The 21725-nt window shown below is 46.6% G+C and overlaps 1 protein-coding gene across 1 annotated transcript; it reads right to left on the bottom strand.

Annotated features, from left to right (window-relative positions):
- Positions 1–586: 586 nt before the first annotated feature.
- On the bottom strand, positions 587–14422 carry UBE2D4 (ubiquitin conjugating enzyme E2 D4 (putative)). Its single transcript, XM_063931896.1, has 7 exons — positions 14315–14422; positions 13427–13490; positions 12735–12766; positions 10877–10954; positions 10670–10775; positions 10181–10274; positions 587–3350 (listed from the first exon to the last, which is right to left on the bottom strand). Exons 1-7 carry the CDS (start codon positions 14336–14338, stop codon positions 3305–3307), a joined length of 444 nt encoding a protein of 147 aa, XP_063787966.1. The 5' UTR covers positions 14339–14422; the 3' UTR covers positions 587–3304.
- Positions 14423–21725: the final 7303 nt, after the last annotated feature.

The raw sequence follows: 21725 nt of genomic DNA, 5'->3' as shown, positions 1-21725 counted from the left end.
CCGATGGCTAGAACCAGCCTTAGGCCGCTTGTTGTCACATCACTCTGTCCGAATGCAAGCTGTCACTAGCAAGTCCTCCTTGTATTGTCTTCTTGTCCACTCCCACCTGCGCAGCCTGGCATTATGCCTCCGGCATGTTATAGCTGTTCCATATATTGCCTTTTCCATGTTAAGTTTATAACACCTTTTACATAATCACATTCATGCTTCTTAAATGTTTTCTGCCGGACATCTGCAGTATTTTTGGCACTTTAAATATAACCATTCTAGTCTATTCGCAGCACAGAACACTTTAAGGCCCAACAAGATAGAGGTGCTCAGTATAGCTGGATTTATTGGAGATTCCTGGCCTGTGAATAAGCAACAATGACGTTCACAGGGATTAGCAATCCCTAAAACAACAGCATTTTAAATCACTCTTTTGCAGGGACTGCTCAGTCAGCCAACGCTCTATTAAACATATAAGATATTCTGGCACTTTTTTTTTTTTTTTTTATATATAGTAGTAATCATCCAATAAATCATTGATAAAATAGCCCTAGGGTGTCTATATTAAGCTGTAGAGACGAGTGAAGAAGATGAAACATTTAATGCAGATTCCTGTTTATGGAGGGGGGGGGAAAAGACAACCGATTTCTTTTTAAATATAAACATAATCATGAATAAATAAATTAGTTAGGTGCAGTGACCCTTACTTCTAGGTATGTTCTAACATTGCTGATTTTATTTTCAAGCACATTTTATGAGATATCATGAAAGTGGGCAAGACCAGTTTCTCCTGTAGATATGGATGAACAAGGTATCAATTTCATTTAAAGAGCAGCTACACACAGCGCAGATTGCCAAATTGTGGGCTCACCTGATATTTATGAGGCTGAAGTCTACTCATTCGCTGGGAACCAGTGACATCACTGAGGCACTTCTTGACTAATATTCATGATGCCTGATGAATAATTATGAGGTACTGGTTGCTAGTGAACAATCCCATTAACATTGGGTGAGCTGACAAGGTGGTTGCTAGCACTGTGTGTATGCAACATGGGGACAGGTCCTTTTTTTTGTGTTTTTTTTGTTTGTTTGTTTTACTACAGGATGCAAAGTAGTAATCCAAAAAGAAAAAACCTTGGAAAACCAGTTTACCCAAGAAAGAGTATAATGATTAGCACTATGCAACGTCCTGGGCGCTATTCCCCCAATAAGCACAGGTGGAGAACTGCGAGTTATAGAGGAAGGTAGACCTGGAGTGAGCATAGCACAAACACCACTATTAATCCTCTTTCCTGGGCAAACAGTCTCAGAGCAGCCATATTTGCTTTCCCCATTTACTACATATGTGAACACTGGTTGGTTACTCAGCAACTGTCCTGTTCACTTGTCATCAATTAAACTAGTACTAAATCTCCAATGCAGACTCAGGCCTGTGTAATGCTATGATTTGCTGGTCCCGGAGTGATCTTGGTGAGATAGCCGCTAGATTTAAAGTGGCATCACGTTTTAAAGCACAAACAACCTGGTTCTGCTTTAAAACGAAGTGCCGCTTTAAATCTTGTAGCTGCCTCGTCAAAATCACCCCAGGAGGACCAGAAAATTGCAGCCTGTTACATGTGTGTCCTGGAGTCCAGGAGCTACAGAGTCTCAGTAACATAATTCAGTGCAGCACATTCATAAACATTGTATACAGACACTCAGCATCAATACACAGTGCAAGTTTTTAGTAGATACTCAGCAATGTAAAACAATGTAATATTAATATTAAAGATACTCTGCAAATATACAGCACATCATGTTCATGATTAGCTGTGTGTATTAATGACCGTACAAGTTCAGACTCTTCACTATGCTTGTATGATACAAAGGAGAGACCCTGTATGCAGTACAGCATTTTGCTCTTCGGTGCAAACATTGTAGAGTCGCCACCGTTCATTTAAGTGGTGGGGGAGGGTGGGGGCATTTTGTCCCAGAATTCAGTGAGGTAGACTGGAGCAAAGCTAAATTCACAGTGCTGAACAAAACATTCCCCTGCCTGTCACGTGTTGCAAGGCACATCTGGCACTCAAGTATTTAAAGTGTACACAGTCAAGGCAGCCATCTTGGAGGCTGAACCAGCAGAACGCAGCCTTATCAATTCCCCAGGTAGTGATGACATCACTAAGGCAGCAATGACAGCACCAGCCCCTACGGAACCGAACAGCCAACAAAATGGCTGTATCAACCACATGTGGGTACACCAGAAACACTGGACTGACAGAGCGGCTTGCAAGCTTCTGCTCCAAAAGGAGAGTGAGGGAGTTTCACAATGGATGATGCAAAACCTGTTCATTTACAAAAGGGGCTAGCATTTTAGGTAGGGTGAGACCTGCTTAACACAAATCGTTAAATATATCCTAAGCACACAATGATATGAGTTAGTGTGATGATAGAAGTAACACAGATGAGTGTTAATGACACAATCTTATCCAAGTAAACAGAGATGCTAGGCAGATAAGCGTACCACCATTGTGTTGATGACGCACATCCCCAAGGTACCATGAATAGTTATTGGTGTAATAAGCATAGAGCTTGCTCATTCATTAAAAATAGAATAGGGGGTTCCAGGAGTCCGTTCTCCCCACTCTGACTATAAAGATTGTACAGCAGACAGACATTCAGGGAGTGTAGCCATTGCAAACAATACTGCCACGTTGTGCGAATTGCATTGCAAACTGTTCTTCCATATTCATCTTGGCTCTTCTGCTCAGTACAGACATAGGACGAGAGAGACAACTTTATGGCAAGTGAATGGCCTGGAAACTCAGATGACACCTGATCTTCCTCCAATTTCCACGAGGACTCTTGTACCAGCAACAGCAGCTACTAGCCATGCTACGCTGGGAAAGGGAGGGCTACAGAAGGGGAGGTTCATGGGACCCTTCCCAAACAAATATCCATGTCCTGAGTTATTTAAAGAAGAGGGTAAGGTGATATATGAGCACTTTGAAAGCAGATCTCAGGGCAGGGAGGTTTCGATGCAGAAGGGAGAGGTGCTCAACCTATTGGAGCCAGGCATACAAGTAGAATAGGCAGGAGAGTGTCCTAACAGCAGCAGATTCTGGAGTGAGAAGGAGTAAGCCTCTTCCTCAGCCAAGTTGCGTAAAGGTGAATGTGGAGGGGGAAAGGGGGCATCCTTGGAGTTGCTGGGTTATTTTTGGTTGGTCGGTATAGTATAAAAACATTGCAGGGATGTTGGCACAAGAAGATAAACAAGAGAAGTGGGAGGGTCTCTGCCCTCTCCAGTCTGTCAGTCTGGCTGTGCTATTAGAGTGTGTTACATTGCATATTTCTGTGTCCATTCTCGTGCTAGTCTGTTATACCTGCAAATGGAGAGGGAAATAGTCACTTAAACCCCCAAAATAATATCCCACAATTACAGAGTCCTAAAATGAAATGATATTTATATATTTATCAACCAACGATATTATCGATACACACACTGCACCATAACATGGCAGTACAAATCCCCTATATACACACAAACAATGACATGAATACCCAGCACTGGCAGTGCCAATCCCCTATACACACACATTGCACCATGACAGTCCAGGACAGACTACCCAGCACACAATGACATGACTAAACAGAATTGGTAGTGCCAATCTCTTCTATACAGGTACTATGAAATAATTATTCACAAAAATTGGATTTTAATTACCTACTGGTAAATCCTTTTCCTGTAGTCCGTAGAGGATACTGGGGTCCACATTAGTACCATGGGGTATAAACGGGTCCACTAGGAGCCTTGGGCACTTTAAGAAATCAATAGTGTGCGCTGGCTCCTCCCTCTATGCCCCTCCTACCAGACTCCGTTTAGAAACTGTGCCCGAGGAAACGGACATACCTTGAGAGAAGGATTTAAAAGGAACGTGGTGAGATTCGAACCAGCACACACCGAGAAAACAAGAGGAAAGCCATGCTAACCCAACTTGAACTGTACCAACAACAATACTTAACCAAGTAACAGTGCAGAAAAACACGAAGCACTGGGCTGGCGCCCAGTATCTTCTACGGACTACGAGAAAAGGATTTACCGGTAGGTAATTAAAATCCTATTTTCTCTTACGTCCTATAGAATACTGGGGTCCATTTGGTACCATGAGGATGTACCAAAGCTCCCAAACCAGGTGGGAGAGTGGTCACTCAGTTCTGCAGGAACCTCAGCAAACTGAAGGTCCTCAGAGGCCAAAGTATCGAACTTGTAGAACTTAGAAAACGTGCTCGAACCTGACCAAGTAGCTGCTCGGCAGAGCTGTAAAGCCGAGACACCCCGGGCAGCCGCCCAGGAAGAACCCACCGACCTAGTAGAGTGGGCCTGTACAGATCTTGGAACTGGCAAACCTGCCGTAGAATAAGCATGCTGGATAGTAAGACTGATCCAGCGAGCAACAGACTGCTTTGAAGCAGGACACCCAATTTTGGGGGTCATTCCGAGTTGATCGTAGCTGTGCAAAATTTTGCACAGCTACGATCATCTTTCCCGACATGCGGAGGGACGCCCAGCACGGAGCTAGTCCGCCCCGCATGTCAGTCCGGCCCCCCCTCGCAGAAGTGCAAAAGCATCGGCACAGCGGCGATGCCTTTGCACTTCAGGAGTAACTCCCGGCCAGCGCAGTTTTAGCGAGCTGGCTGGGAGCTACTCCTCGCTCCCTGGCCTGCAGCGGCTGCGTATCACGCCACGCAGCTGATGCGGCCCGCCCCCCGTTCGGTCCGGCCACGCCTGCGTTGGCCGGACCACGCCTATGAAACGGCGGCCAAACGCCACCATTTCGCCCCCTCCCGCCCATCGATCGCCCCTGCCTGTCAATCAGGCAGAGGCGATTGCTGTCGTGCCACAGCCGTCCCGCATGCGCACAAAGGCGCCGGCGCATGCGCAGCAGGGACCCGTTCGCTCTGCTGCGTGAAAACGCAGCGAGCGAACGGGTCGGAAAGACCCCCTTTATCGGGATCATAGAGAACAAACAGCGAGTCCGATTTTCTGTGACGGGCCGTCCGCTTCACATAGATCTTCAAAGCCTGCACAACATCCAATGACTTTGAAGTAGCAGAGGTGTCAGTAACCACTGGAACCACAATAGGTTGGTTGACATGAAACGCAGACACCACTTTAGGAAGAAATTGCTGACGAGTTCTGAGTTCAGCTCATTCTTCATGAAAAATCTAATAGGGGCTTTTGTGAGACAACCCCCCCCCCCCCCCCCCAGCTCCGACACACGTCTTGCTGAAGCCAAGGCCAATAGTGTGACGGTCTTCCACATAAGAAACTTTACGTCAACCTCCTGTCAAGGCTCAAACCATTCCGATTGTAGGAACTGCAACACCACGTTGAGATCCCAAGGTGCTGTAGGAGAAGCCAATTGTTTCTGGAAGAAAATGGATAAGACCGAAATCTGGACTTTTATGGAGCCCAAACATAGGCCCACATCCACACCTGACTGCAGAAAAAGCAGAAAACATCCCAGTTGAAATTCCACCGTAGGGAATTTCCGGTTCTCACACCAAGAGACATTTTTTCCAAATACGGTGGTAATGTTTAGACGTTACCCCCTTTCTGGCTTGAATCAAGGTTGGAATAACCCTGTCCAGGATCCCTTTCCGGGCTAGAATTTGACGCTCAACTTCCATGCCATCAAACGTAGCCGTGGTAAGTCTTGATAGACGAATGGCCCCTGATGTAGAAGATCCTCGTGAAAGAGGTAGCGGCCACGGATCCTCTAAGAGCATCTCCAGTAGATCCGCGTACCAGGCCCTTCTTGGCCAGTCCGGAGCAATGAGAACTGCTTGAATCTTTTCCCTTTTTTTCTTTTGAGAATTCTTGGGATCAATGGAAGTGGTGGAAACACGTACACCATCTGGTAGACCAATGGAGTCACCAGAGCATCCAACGCCACTGCCTGTAGGTCTCTCGACCTGGAACAATACCGTTTGAGCTTCTTGTTGAGATGAGAGGCCATTGTGTCGATTTGTGGAATTCCCCACCGACGTGTCAAGCACCTGAACACCTCCGGGTGAAGGCCCCACTCCCCCCTGGAGGTCGTGTCTGCTGAGGAAGTCTGCTTCCCAGTTGTCTACTCCCAGAATAAAGATTGCCGACAATGCCACAGCATGTCTTTCTGCCCAGAGGAGAATCCTTGTTACCTCTGACATTGCTGCTCTGCTCTTCGTTCCGCCCTGTCGGTTTATGCACGTTACCGCCGTTACATTGTCCGACTGAACATGAATGGCGTGATCTTGAAGAAGATGTGATGCCTGTAGAAGGGCGTTGTATATGGCCCTTAGTTCCAGAATGTTGATTGGAAGAATGGTTTCCTGACTTGACCATTTTCCTTGGAACTGTTCCTCCTGGGTGACTGCTCCCCAACCTCTGAGGCTTGCATCTGTGGTTAGCAGAATCCAATTTTGAATCCCAAACCTTTGGCCCTCGGTCAAGAGAGGTCTGAAGCCACCGAAAAATCCTGGCCTTTGGCGACAGATGTATCCTCTGGTGCATGTGAAGATACGATCAGTACCATTTGTCCAACAGATCCAGCTGGAAGGGCCTTGCGTGAAACCTTCCGTACTGCAGTGCCTCGTAAGAGGCTACCATCTTCCCCAGAAGGCGAATGCATAGATGCACCGATATCTGGGTTGGTTTTAGAACATCCCGTACCATTGACTGGATTACCAATGCCTTTTCTAATGGAAGGAATACCTTCTGTGCCTCCATATCCAGTATCATCCCCAGGAACGGAAGCCTCCGTCTTGGTTCCAGGTGAGATTTTGGTAGGTTCAGAATCCACCCGTGATCTTGGGAGTAGTCGGGTTGAGAGGGCAATGTTGTCCAACAACCTCTCCTTGGATGGTGCTTTTATCAGCAGATCATCCAGGTACGGTATTATGTTCACTCCTTGTTTGCAGAGGAGAAACATCATCGCTGCCATTACCTTGGTGAACACCCTCGGTGCCGTGGAGAGGCCTAATGGCAGGGCCTGGAACTGGTAGTGACAGTCCTGTAATGCAAACCTTAGGAAAGCCTGATGAGGCAGCCAAATCGGAAAATATGAAGGTACGCATCCTTACTATCCAGAGACACCAGGAATTCCCCCTCCTCCAGACCTGAGATCATCACTCTCAGAGACTCCGTCTTGAACTTGAACACCCGTAAGTACGGGTACAGTGACTTGAGGTTTAAAATGGGCCTTACCGAACCGTCCGGTTTTGGTACCACAAACAGGTTGGAATAATAACCCTTGTTTTGCAGCTGAAGTGGAACTGGAACAATGACCCGAGTCTGTAACAGTTTTTGAATTGCTTCCTGTAAAGTCATACTTGCTTCTTGAGAAGCTGGTAAAAGCCTGATTTAAAGAATCTGTGAGGTGGGAGTTCCTGAAACTCCAGTCTGTAGCCCTGGGCGATAAGATCTTTTACCCAGGGATCCTGGCATGATGTTGCCCATATGTGACTGAAATATTGTAATCAGGCTCCCACCTGCCTGTCTCCCAGGCAGTGCGGTCCACCATCATGCTGTAAGCTTTGAGGAAGCAGAACCGGAGTTCTGTTCCTGTGAACCTGCAGTTGCTTGTTTTCTGGATTTACCTCTATTGCCTGTGACGGCTGTAGGAGAACCTTTGGATTTACTTTTAAATTTGGCTGACCGAAAGGACTGCAGAGTTGGAGCAGAGTAGGTCTTCCTAGCTGGGGGAGCTGCAGAAGGAAGGTATGTAGACTTACCCACTGTAGCCTTGGATATCCACGTATCCAGTTCAGCTCCAAACAGGGCCTCACCTGTGAATGGTATGCTTTCCACACCTAAATCCGATAATTTTCCTGGAATCCGAATCCGCAGTCCACTAGCGTAGCCACAAGCCTCTGCGTGCTGACACTGCCATGGCAGTGGTGCGTACGTTGAGCAAGCCAATTTCTTTAATGGCCTCCACCATAAAATTTGCAGAGTCCTGTATATGCTGTAGGAGTAAAATTATCTCCCCCCTGGATAAGGAATCTAACCAGTCAATTAGATTACCTGACCATTTAGCAATGGCCCTAATGATCCATGCACAGGCAATAGTGGGTCTTTGGGCCACCCCAGCAACTGTGTACAGGGATTTGAGAGTGGTCTCAATTTTGCGGTCAGCCGCTTCCTTTACAGGAGGCTGCCCCAGGGACCGGTAAGACTATCTTACGTGACAACCTAGATACCGATGCGTCAACAATCGGTGGGTTTTCCCATTTTTTTCCTATCATCCTGAGGAAAAGGGAAGGCTATGAGTAATCTCTTAGGGATCTGAAACTTCTTATCAGGATTAACCCAGGTTTCTTCAACAGAGAATTCAACTCTTGATGCAGGAAAAGTAGCAGAGGATTTCTTTTTTTACATTAAAATAAGACTCCTCATCCCCCTCTGTCACCTTATCAGGAATTTGCAGGACGTCTCTAATAGCTTCTATCAGAGCCTGTACCCCCTGTGACAGAGCTGCATCCCCCCCCACTGAGTCCACCTCACCCTCCTCTGCCTCTGACACATCGTCATCAGTGTCAGCATGCAGGATTTGGGCCAGTGTACGCTTTTGTGGACAAATGGTAGGGGTCTGAGGCGGTGTGGTGCATGAATCTCTATTCATCAGGTCAGCCACAGGCTGTCTTAAGTATTGCGTCTCTTTCTCATTCTGGAATAATTTATTAGAAATATTCAAGATCATCCCTTTTAGTGAATCCAACCATGCTGGTTCGGACCCACTAGCCTGAGAATGTGTACTATCCTGAGTACATTGCAGTGATCCCCCTGGGGAAGAAAATCACTCCGCCGTGCATGAAACACTCCTTTGACATTGTAAATGTGAAATAACATCCACACACACACACAGGAAAAGGTTAAGCACAAGTAACCTACACAGAGCCCTTCTAGGGAGACACAGAGTATGATGGAGCCAGCCACACAGCGCCCTTACTGCTAATGCCAAGCTTAGCTGGGTCGCAGACTAAGCACCCTTAAAAGGGGCTTAGGGGGACATTTACTAAGCAGTGATAAGAGCGGAGAAGTGAGCCACAATCAGCACTGAAGTAACATCTATAATTTGCATACTATAAAATTACACAGAGCTGCTGATTGGTTGATGGGGCAACTTCTCCACTGGCTCACTTCTCCGCTCTTATCACTGCCTAATGAATGTCCCCCTATTTATTCTAACAACGCTTCCCCCCCCCCCCCCCCCCCTTACTATGACCCACTGCTACCGCTGAGGAATTGTGGAGGACCTGCGCTTCCCTGCCAGTCTTGTCAGCGTGAGTTGCAGGGGGAAAATGGCGCTGGTGAGCTGCTGGTTCAGCTCATAGTGAAGCCCCGCCCCCTTAATGGCGCACGGTCTTCCCGGTTTTATTATACTGGCTGAGGTGTTTGTGATGCTTAACAGCGGGATAGAACCCCTGTAAGCTGTACTGCCAGTGTGGGTATTGTTTTTAGTGGCTCAGCTCGCCCCTCACAGCGGCACACACACGGAATGTTGTCCTGAGCCTGGAGACGCAGCCTGCATGTCAGCGCTGCGCTCCATACCCTTATGCCACCATTACAGCTGGTGACCCGCTAACCGGGCCGCCTACTCACCACTTTTCTTACTTCTGGCTCCGTTAGGGGTGGCGGCGTGCTGCGGGAATGTACGCTCCCCATGGTTGGGGCTTGCGAATGGTTCCCTCAGGAGCTCAGTGTCCTGTCAGCGGGAAACGGGACCATTAACCCTATAGGAGGTTGGGCCGTGTTATTAATGTTTGCCACCTATGCTATCACCTTCCATTGCGCGTTGTACATATGCTCTGATACCCTGTTACGGTTTGTAGTTTGGTGCATTATAGATACAAGTGAATAATCATAAAAAGCACACTTTTCTGCATTCGATCCCTCCAAGTACAGACTCGTCTATCAGAGGAGGCTGCATTGGAGCTACAGGTAAATCAGCAATAGGTCTGCTTTGCAATCCCTTTTTGGCCAAGAGCCAACTGCGCCGCTTTCTAAAATGCCTCAGGAACAAGCCTCTGGATATCAAAGCAAAGCTGTGTAGTTCCGGCCAAGCCCATCCCCTCCGACACAACTGAAAGGCCATATCTGGGGCACAAACTGACACCAAGATGGTGTTTTCTAGGTACCAAATATAAAAAATAGTTATGTCCTACGTACTTCTCCCGGTCTGCTTTATATGTGTGAGCGATCTCTGGCACCAAAGGATCGTCTGGGTTGGGGTCACAGAGGAGAGAGCAGATAGACAGCAGAACTGCAAGGAGAAAACAACAGTGATTACTGCGCATGTCAACCCTTTTACATGGGAAAACTTTATGCCAGGAGTAATCAGCTTTTGGTCCTGGCTGCTGCGTACCTACACATCCCAGCATGCACTGTCACAGTTTTATTATTAGGGCATACTAAACTTGTGGCAGGGCATGCTGGGGTGTGTAGTTACACAGCAGCTGGAGGGCCGTATGATGAATACATCTGCTCTATGCTACTGCATACTGTATGTATAAGAACATACAATACACTTTAAAGATGTTTAAACAAATGTTATCATGAAAATAGACACCCAGAGCGGGCAGTCAATGGTTTACATGTGAGCGTCACACATCAATATATGCAGCCCCACTTCATAATGTGACAATTCTGGTGACTGACCCTTGGATACAGTAAGAGCCGGTGACCACTGGCTTCGTAGGATATCCAGGCAAATGCTGCCATTACTGTTAATGTTGGGGTGATAGATTTTGGTTGTAAATGCCACCTGTTAAGAGAGAAAACAATATGATGACCTGCTAATAAGAACATTCCAGTGGTTATTTGTTCTGCGCTCTGTCATGGCTGCCGAGCCTCCTCTATCCTTACCTTGGGGGGTTTGAAGGGATAATCTGTGGGAAAATGAATGGTGAGGAAGAAAACGCCACCTTGGAAAGGGCTGTCATTCTGAAAAATGAAGAAGCATGTCAGCAATGGGGGAGGGTAGCAATCCGTAGGGGGAAAAAGGGCGACAGAGGATACAGAAGTGTCTTCGAGAGAGAGAAGCCACAGTATAACCAAAACTACATGGACTATATGGTCACTTGTTCACTAGCCAGCCATGGTTATAGCTTTGCAGCAGAGGTTTCATTATATTCTACTAAAAATTACATTACAATTTTATATTATTGTTTATAATTAGCTCCAAAATGGATATATTCGCATAATATAGTAAATGAAATTGACCAAGTCTCATTAGAAACAATATTACCCCAGAACATAAATTACGCCGTAGAACAAACGAGAAACCTCTGACCTACAATGTGAGCCATGCAGTCTGCTCCGGTATCCCACGCCGGGTCGCACCTACATCCAACTCCTAAACCTTCAGGCGTCCCACCCATAAAAGCAGCCACCTAGCTGCCCAACATTGTACTGTAGGGTCACTTCACACACACAGTGCATATCACAGGGCACATCCCCAACGCTAAACGCTGTCACCTACCCAACCTTACAGGGGTCTCATGCTCTGAACGACCACCAATTCCCTGTATTAGCAGGCTCCTAACACTAAGATACAGCCATGAAGTGTGATCCCTGCTGCTGCTGGGTGCTTTCCAAAAGTGGCGAACACAATGTCCTGTGCGCATGTATGTTCCAGGTCCCTACCAAGTACACCAATATGTACACCATGAGTCTTCAACCTGTGGCCCTCCAGCTGCTGTGAAACTACATTTCCCAGCATGCCCTGCCACAGTTTTGCTATTAAGGTGTGCTAAAACTGAGACAGGTCATGCTGGGATGTGTAGTTCCTCAGCAGCTTGAGGGCCGCAGGTTGAAGACCCATGACGTACACCAATCTCCAAGCTACTATTATTGAAGACCCATTAGTATACTGTAAGTAAGTGAAACACTGTACCTCACACCAGTCCGGTCTAGCACATGCTTCCCACCACTTTCTGCCTATCACTTCTTAGGACAGTCTTATTATGACTGGAGACATTCATGAAGACTGACCATGATTAGAGGGGTACTGTACTCAATTATCAAATGTTGGCTTTTATTCTATAAACCCTTTTCAATAATAGGCTGATAAAATATGAAAGCGCACCTAATTCTTGTGCGACAGTTATCCCAATACTCTCCTGCATGTATCACTGCCACCCATTATATTACCAGCCATTCTGACACCTGAGGCCTGGACATTCTGTCCAATTAAATCGGCATCCACTAGGACACTGCCTACTACAGTCAGGACTAGTGACTGAACCTGCATGGACATAAATCACCCAGCATATATCACCTCTCAGTTCTCTAGTACACAGGTTCTCAAACTCGGTCCTCCGGACCCCACACAGTGCATGTTTTCCAGGTCTACTCACAGAATCACAAGTGAAATAATTAGCTCCACCTGTGGACCGTATAAGTGTGTCAGAGAGTAATGAATACACCTGTGCTCCTGCTGTGTTACCTGCAAAACGTGAACTGTGTGGGGTCTTGAGGACCGAGTTTGAGAACCACTGCTCTAGTATCTGGTAACCAAGGTCCAAACTACTTCACAGTATATTATGCGGTTTGCATTATATCATTTAAAGATAATCTTTGCTAGTCTAGCTACACTTCAGTAAGAAGCAGCTGCCAGTATATTGCGGAAGTGCTGAACACCCTGTTAAGAATGTGACGTGACAGAGATTAGTTCATACACAAACAGATCAGTGGTGCACATATTGTGGGACAAGATACTTACAGGGCCCATGATAGTCGCCTGCCAGTGAAACACTGAAATACAGAGAGACACAACTTGGGGGATATTCAATGGAATGTATGCTGCACTTCTGGCAGTGAGATGTGTATGGGAGCGGTGGCAAGCGTACTAGTGAAAGTGCTATAAATACATCATGATAAAAATACATTCTGCAAAACAAAAACGCAGGTAGCTGGAAACTAGAATTTACAGGCACGTTATCTTGATCATCCTTTGTTGTAGGGACAGTGTACGGATGGCAGCGACATGTATTGTTCAGATAAACTATAGCATGCATAGTAATCTATACTATAATTCACAGAGCTGGTTTTACACAATGCTGCACTTTCCTGCTGTATAGCTGCACAACTGAGGTACTATCAGAAATGTATGCATAGAAATAGGCTTGCCACAATACAGGACACCTATGATTTACACAGCTTCTGTGGCTGGCTGACTTCAAGCCTACATTTCACCTGATTTTAATCAGCCAGCGAACCTGTTTAAATCACAGGAGTCCCAGACGAAAAGAATATTACTAAACATAAATTATATACACCGAATTTAAGAAAATAAAATATAGTTTAATGTCAAATCTTCCCGGAGTCTTAAGTGTTTTGCTAATTAAGAGTTGTTAGGCTATTGATGTCACTATAAGGGGGGCGTATGTCTACCAGGCCGGGTACATTACGTACAATCCTCTCCCACAGGACCAGCAGAGCACTGAGCTGGGGGATCCCTCTGCAAATCCATTAGTTCCTGCACAAATCGGGATTACAGGGAAAGAAGAGGAAAAGTGTAAATGGTATGAAGGTTTGCACTTTTATTTTCCGATGTATCAATATTATGGATTAAAGGGGTTGTACACCCCAATAACCTTATATTCACTGTGACAGAACATGGTTGGAGACATCTATAATGAGAATGGATTACACAATTCCTATGTCACCCCCATCATTGGATTATAGGGGAGCAGCTTCTGCCCCCAGGTAGACACTGTGGAGGGGTCCTGCTGCTCTACTATATCTTATATTACAGCAGACAGGTCTGTGACCGCTATCCCCTTCTCACCCCCTGTCCCCTCTTCCCATGTAAGGTCTGTCCCCAGCAGCTGGCCTATAGGATCACTATTTGGCAAACGATAGCAGTGAGAATAAGGGGAGGGGGAGGTTAGGGAGCAGCTGTCACCCCCCGCGCATGCGCTCAGCCGCCTCGCCTCGGCCGCCCCTAATGAGCATGCGCAGTAGCCGCAACAGAGCCTTCCCGCAGCGCTGAGCATGCGCAGACCGCACTCTCTCAGGGGGGAGGGAGACGGTGGTGACAGAGCAGGCGCATGCGCAGACCCCGCCACACTGGATCACTATCTGGCATCGGTTCCGCGCTGTCCTTGGCTCCGCCGAAAGCCCCTGTGATCCGGCCTCTCCCACTCCTTCCCCACCAGGCATCCCGCCAACACATCACCGCTAACACTTTCGCCATCCGGCGGCGGCGGCACGGCCGGGGACGGAGGGTGGCGGGAACCCGGGCGGCTCTGTGTCACGGGGGAATGGGGTGGCCTTCCCTGGTTACCCAGCTGCTCTCACCTTCTGAATCCTTTTCAGCGCCATGTTGTCCCAGAGCCGGCGGAGCGCGCTGTGCTGGGGGCAGCAAGAGCCCGACACTGACACGGAGCTCCGCCCACAGAGCTCACTGCGCAGGCGCTCGCCGCAGTGGGGCATGTTGGGAAGTGTAGTTTTTGTTGTGAGAGCGGCGCGCAGGCGCAGTAGGTGCGGGATTCGGGAAGGCCGGCGCGCTGCTGTTGCTGGGGAGTGTAGTCTCCGTGTTGGCCACCGCCGCGCATGCGCATTACAGCTGAGCATTAAAAAATAACCAGTGGGTGATTTATATCAGTGCGGGAGGCGGTATTACTTGATGAAAGTGATGAGGAATGATATGCAAACAGCATCATGATTGTCACATCTAGCTTTTTAATAATTTGTGGTTGCTATTGCTATACTCCCTTCCCTTGACTGATATATTACATAGACGTGGCTATTGACAAAGCATTCCAAATATTGGGGGTGCTCCAGCAGAGCTGGTTCCTGTTACTGTACGTTACCTGCATTGGGGGACATTATTATTCCCAGTTTATCAATGGCAACCCCTGGCAGAGAGGATGCTGCAGTCGAAATCCTGGCCCTCGTATCCTTACCCATGGGAACACTGGCACCAGAATACCGACATTGCTCTCAATGGGGGGAGGTTAGGTTTAGGCACTTAGATTAGGCTGGGTTAGGGTTAGGAACTAGGGCCCTCATTTATCAAGCCATGGAGAGTGATAAATTGCATGGTGATAAAGTACCAGCCAATCAGCTTCTAACTGCCATGCCACAGACTGTTTGAAAAATGACAGTTAGGAGCTGATTGGTTGGTACTTTATCACCGTGTTATTTATCACTCTCCAAGGCTTGATAAATCTGGGCCTAAGAAAGAGGGGTTAGGGTTAAGCTATGGGGGAGGGAGGTTTAGAGTTATGGTGGGTACACAATGACAGATATATCTGCAGATCAATTGAACATTGCTAACATTGTGTTGTTCATACACACTACCCGATCCGTCGGGGACTGACGTCATGAACTGGGCGGGCGTGTACACATGCCTGCCCAGTTCAGCTGTCAATCACCGCCGGCTGCCGCAACTTGTGTACGGGTAGTCGGCTGGTCGCCCGTACACACACAGGGATGTGCCAATATATCGGTAGATATATTGGCCGTCTGCTCTGCTGCAGGGCTGATGCAATATGTCTGAGAACGATGGAGTTCACAGACATATCGCCTGTACACACTGGCCGACTGACCCGCGATATATCAGCCGTTCAGTAGATCGGCGGATATATCGGCCAGTATGTACGGGCCATTAGGTTGCAGGGAGGAAGTGTTAGGTTTAGGCACTGAGGGGATAATTCAGAGTTGATTACAGCAGCAAATTTGTTAGCAGTTGGGCAAAACCATGGGGGTAATTCTGAGTTGATTGCAGCAGGAACTTTGTTAGCAGTTGGGCAAAACCATGTGCACTGCAGGGGAGGCAGATATAACGTGCAGAGAGTTAGATTTGGGTGGGTTATTTTGTTTCTGTGCAGGGTAAATACTGACTGCTTTATTTTTACACTGCAACTTAGATTGCAGATTGAACACACCACACCCGAATCTAACTCTCTCTGCACATGTTATATCTGCCTCCCCTGCAGTGCACATGGTTTTGCCCAACTGCTAACAAAGTTCCTGCTGCGATCAACTCAGAATTACCCCCCACGTGCACTGCAGGTGTGGCAGATATAACATGTGCAGAGAGTGTTAGATTTGGGTGGGTTATTTTGTTTCTGTGCAGGGTAAATGCTGGCTGCTTTATTTTTACACTGCAATTTAGATTTCAGTTTGAACACACCCACCCAAATCTAACTCTCTCTGCACACTGCTAACAAATTTGCTGCTGCGAACAACTCTGAATTAGGCAGTAATGGGCCCTACACACTTACAGATCTCACTGCACGATATGAACGTTCTTGTTCATTAATGTACGAGAACTCGTTCATATCGTGCAGTGTGTAGGCACCAACGATTAACGATGCGCGGCCCAGCACTCGTTAATCGTTGGTGCCGGGTCGCTTATGCATGCAGGCCAATATGGACAATCTCGTCCATATTAGCATGCACTGCTATGGAGCTGGGTGATGGGGGGAGTGAAGAAACTTCACTCCCCCCGTCACCTCCCCCCCGCTGCCGGGTCGCCCGTATCCACCGTCGGGCAGCTTAGTGGCGGAACGCCGAGTGTGTAGTCAGTGGATTGCTGACGCTGACTCCAAACATAATGTGGAATCTCTTTCCTTTACAAGTGAATGGGTCTTTGGAGGTGAATTGGACGCATGGATCTCCAAAGCTACTGCTGGGAAATCCACGTTTCTCCCTTCAGGAGCTCTGCATGCTAGACGTATCTACCCGGGACATCTACTCAGTCCTTTCGGTCCTCTAGCTTTCGATCTAGGGCCAGTGGGGCCTCCAACGCAGCTGGCGGCACCAGAGGTAAGCCTAAGAAACCAGCCGTTGCCGGATCTCAGGACCAGAGCACCAATTCTGCTTCCGCAAAGACTTCAGCATGACGGTGCCAACCCACCCAAGGGGATCTCGGGGTGGGAGCTCGGTTACGTCACTTCAGCCACATCTGGGACGGTTCCTACCAAGATGCTTGGGTAAGGGACCTTATCTCTCAGGGTTACAAACTGGAGTTCGACGGTGCTCCTCCCTAACGATTTTTCAAATCTTCCTGGTGTTGTGCTCCTTTACTTTTTATCTATAGCTGACTTCTTAGTCTGCTGTACCTGGACCTCCTGGTCTGTCTGGACCTCCTGGTCTGTGCTACAGTAGACCTCCTGGTCTGCTATACTCTAATGCTCTTTTTTAAATGTTTAACAAGGGATGCCTCCCAAGCCACCATGCAGTCACTTACCCGTATGTACCTTCACGAGAACTCGATGATTTCCTTGGTTCAAACCCCCAAAATTAGAAACATATATATGTATACACACTCTTTCACCTCATGTACTCTTTACTTTCGTTTCTGCGCAGAAATCCCTTTCATTCAGTATCGCAGGCTAATCCCGAGGAGTTACAACTAGAGAAGGATCTATTAGCTTAAAATTTTGGACACTGAGATCGATTTGCGCTATTTTCGCGTTGCCTCCTTATCGCCTAATTAAAACAATACTATCGTGTGATTTGTATTATGTGGGCGTACCCAGACGCTCCGTTGCGTAGTATACGCTCCGTGCGTCGGCCCTTGCGTCGCGTACCCTAGTCCCGCCCTTTGTTAGAGACACGTGTACGCCAGCCAGGTATATCCACAGAAATACAATTTAACACGTTTATATCAATGTAGATGATCTTTAAGTGTAATCATCTACTGAACACCACACCAAACTTCCTTGTATTTTAGGCAAGCCGTGCGCGTGTATTACAAATTACTCCTTAACGTATTATTTTTACTCTTAACTACCAATAGCAACAGATCTTTCTCAGCACGTTATCAATTGTGAAATGGCAAACAGGAAAATGATATGTGAAAATACACAAGTGAAAAGAAATACAGGTGTGTGCGTGCGTGCGTGTGTACGCAAAACAGAAATAAACAGTTTTAAAAGACACTAGCGTATTGTTCTTACCTCCGGTTCCGGATTCCACCAGCACTCCTTCACGTAGCGAAACAGACGCTTATCTAGCCAGCACTACTGTATCCCGATACGAAGGGATACTGCCTTCCCGCCCTTGCTGACAGATAACGTTTGTTTTCGCTAGTGCGGATATGTGGAGGACGGACGAGCCGCCAATTGATAATGCTGATTTTGATTACCTTATAACCTTCACAATAATGGGTAAGAGACACGGTACGCAATTGGCGTATGGGGTACCGTAAGGGTACGCACTTAGCGTAGCATACGCTCGGCCGTGATCGAGACGCACATGCGGCACGCTCGCTCACAGCTTAATGCGTGGTGTCGAGCACGCTATAGGCGAGCGACTACCGTAATGCTACGCTACCAGCGTAGCGGACGCTCGAGACCACGAGGAGATCACGAGCGGCGCAGACGCTCACAAGATGACAATCAGTAAACCTTGAATGTAACACACAGAAATGATACTCTTATACTGCAAACCTTGTACTGAAACACTGTAGCGATATAACGCTGCTTAACCTGATTAACACTAAAGCTGTTTGAGCGATCGAGACGCTCCTATTACCCACTGCAATGTAATGAACACACGATACCGTGCTAAGGTTCCAACACCTTTACTAACAAGCTATTAGTTATATTGAAAAGGGGAAACAGTTACAAGTCATACACTACAGACTAACATATAATTCTAACAGATTATCTAGACAGAAATATACAATAACGTTACAATCTTATACTAAACAGAGAGAGAGAGAGAGAGAATGTGGCCAATACAAACAAAGAGCGAGATGATTACAGAGAATTACTTACACACACTGGGAACGATCGCTGCGCAGCCTGGTACCAGCTCCGAGTTAGTCAATATGAAAACCGTTTGTGGAGTGACAGTGAGCTGCCCAGGCTGGCTGATCTTATATACACTGAGTACAGTATACTACAAAGGGACCTATAATCTCATTGTTCATTGGACACAGGAATGTCTCCTCGCATCATATCAAAAGGTCATAGGTTAGTTTGAACAGGTGGGCTGTGACTATATCAAACTGCTCAAGTAGGAGGGAATCTGAAGATTCCCGCCGCATGGGTAATGAATCGCAAATATATGAAATGTCCAGAATCTACTAATGGCCATAACTATACGCATGAGCGATTAATCTTTACCTAACCAACACCGGATTGTTGCTATTAAAATGTTCTTTAGTTAGGTACCAGACACAGCTGTTCAAACCCTGTCTGACCCTTCGTACCATACAAAGAGGAATTCCTCTGTCCAGCGACCATTTACATTAACCAAACTTACAGTCATTATTAAGGGGAACATTATCTATAAAACATACTATTTGGTTCTATTATTAAACGATTGAGTCGCCCGCTAGACGCACACAAACTCTACCGTAAATGCACATACCACGCGCTCGAGCGCATGGTCGAGGCGCCATCACGCGGCTGCGTATATCCGCACGCACGGGAGAGAATATGCACGTGCAGCAGGCACGCGCATGAGGTGAATATATGGCAACGTGTAGCATGATATTTTTCTGACTTTGACAGTCCACCCTTTGGCAGTCATCAATAACTGCCACTTCCTAAAACAGTTCAAAAAGAGAAAAATATATGTCAGGTATAAATACATTTCTATGATTGGGTAAGGGAGAAGAGAGGAAGGTGGGAAAAAGGTATGACCTAGTGAGATAGTAGAAGCATGTGTGCATGAGTCCATGTTTGAGGGGTCATATATCATCTTGCCGTACGTGTTTTAAATCAAGCTTCGAGGTATTGCGAAGTATACATTTGAATTCCTTCTTATCCCGTATTACGGGCCTGTGGATGGGCTGTCAAACTTTACCGAGCTCTTTTCGGCTTTTGGTTGCAACAAAATGGGGGAGCACATTTTAGTTGATGATACATGAATGGGGGGATATGTGAGTGCTGATATCTGTGCCTATGTTCCCTATCGACTATGTGTGTCATTACCTGAAGGTTGTAGAAATGAAGATAAGAAGCAATTATGGTAAATGCAGTCATAAACTATGTGAGTTTAATATACATTTGTTGATTGAGGTCTGGTCTTGCGTCTTGTCTCGATGTACATGTTGACTGTAGTCTCTTTGGGCTTTTGCTATAATGCGAGCAAAGCCGTTTCAATGTCCATAAAATTTTAAATCACTAAAGTTCTGGGCTAGCGTTTTCATTAAAGTCACTAGGGATATTGGGGGCCGGCAACATAGTCCATAAAGAAATCTTTGTATAAATGTGGTCTTCAAATCCTTCTTCCAAGCGGGTCTTTGTACCTTGGAGAAAAACAAAGGAGAAACGGGTGAAAGAAACGGACTGTGGAATCACATTTTCATCACAACATTGTCTCTATCGTTGGGTCATACATCAAATTTGTTGTTGTTAGTACAGTGTCCTCGCTCCTTAGACTCATCACCCTGGTATTACTTTTACGCTTCGCTAAAACCCGAACGCATCTAAATATCAGACCGACCAATATGATGACACCCAGAATACACAAGAGAAATTTCCCTACATCCATAATAATACCTTGGGCCCATTCTCCTAAACCAGAGAACCAATTTCGTGGGTTCAACCATGACACCCAACTGGTCAGCTCATTACCCACAGCAGCAAGGGTGAGATTGTGTTTCCTTCGGAACTCCCATTTTAATTGTAAAATGTCATCCATCTTTTGGTCTATGACCTCGGCTGGGTCCTCCGTGCTGTTTGTAATGTACGTGCAGCATTTGATTCCATATTGAGTTGCCAGGGTAACACAATACCCGCCTGTCACAGCTGTGAGGTAATTGAGAATCATCCTATGCTGAACCAGTTCTGTTTTGTAGGCTTGTAACTCTTTCCCAGTGTACCTAAATGTGTCGTCATACATTTCGGTGATATTGTCTAATAAATTTGCAAGCGCAGATATATATTTGTAATTTATCACTCCTCTGGCGGTACGAGTGATATCTAACGCGAGTAGGAATTGAATCCCGGTGGATTCATGGATCAGGTCAGAGGCCGAATGCTCTGTTCTTTCTATCAGGTGTCGCTTAACGATGTGCTCGTAATGAGTGTGAGTATAAGGAGCTTGGGCACTGCGGTGAATATCTTTCATTTTAGTGTGGGATACAGTCATTACCTCAGGCAGTACTTTTCCAATATAACATAACCCTTCTGAGTTTGGGGCAAGCCACTTATACGCCTTCCTCCCGCATATAAAATATTCATCATCGGGGAGAACATATGGGACGGAGTGTGACATAACCATATTACAAATTTTCCATATGAAATCTCCTAACCCTAATTTTTCCATCTGTTTAGTACACGTATCTGTTTGTACGACATGTGCACAGTATCCTGGTGATACTTCTCCAACTCGCATGGTCCTACTTCCTAGGGTGTACCTATACCGAAAGAATTTCCTATGGTCGGCTATCTGGCGTATAAGTTCTGTGTCTATGGGCAATCTGTCGGCTCTATGTGAGAATGTCATGGTTCGATTACTCCATGACACTTCCCAATTTCCCGGCTTTCGGGGATTGGAAATGTTAAAGCACACTAAGGACCTATCCACATGATATTGGTGGAGCTTCAAACTAGGAGGACTAGAGATATTAAACCTCTTGTCCACCGGCCTCCCACCACTTAGCTCAAGTACCTCTCCTACAGTTAAAGGGAATGGTACTAATCCTGATTTACTATGGCCTTGAGGTACTTGAGAGCATACCCAACAGTCTGTCTGGTTTAACACTTTACCCACTAAGGAGTGATAGTCACTCAATGGATGC

This window comes from Pseudophryne corroboree, chromosome 6 (genome assembly GCF_028390025.1).
Source record: "Pseudophryne corroboree isolate aPseCor3 chromosome 6, aPseCor3.hap2, whole genome shotgun sequence".
In the NCBI taxonomy this organism is placed as follows: Eukaryota; Metazoa; Chordata; class Amphibia; order Anura; family Myobatrachidae; genus Pseudophryne; species Pseudophryne corroboree.
The sequence above is the reverse complement of the archived record's forward strand: the minus strand, read 5'-3'. Positions and strand labels throughout refer to the sequence as shown.

Excerpts from the sequence above, each read along its gene's own strand:
- UBE2D4 (XM_063931896.1), bottom strand. The coding sequence starts at position 14,338 with ATGGCGCTGAAAAGGATTCAGAAG. Across the intron at positions 10,955-12,734 it reads AGGCGACTATCATGGGCCCT|AATGACAGCCCTTTCCAAGG; the intron begins GTAAGTATCTTG and ends TTCATTTTTCAG. Across the intron at positions 10,275-10,669 it reads GGCTCTTACTGTATCCAAGG|TTCTGCTGTCTATCTGCTCT; the intron begins GTCAGTCACCAG and ends TTCTCCTTGCAG.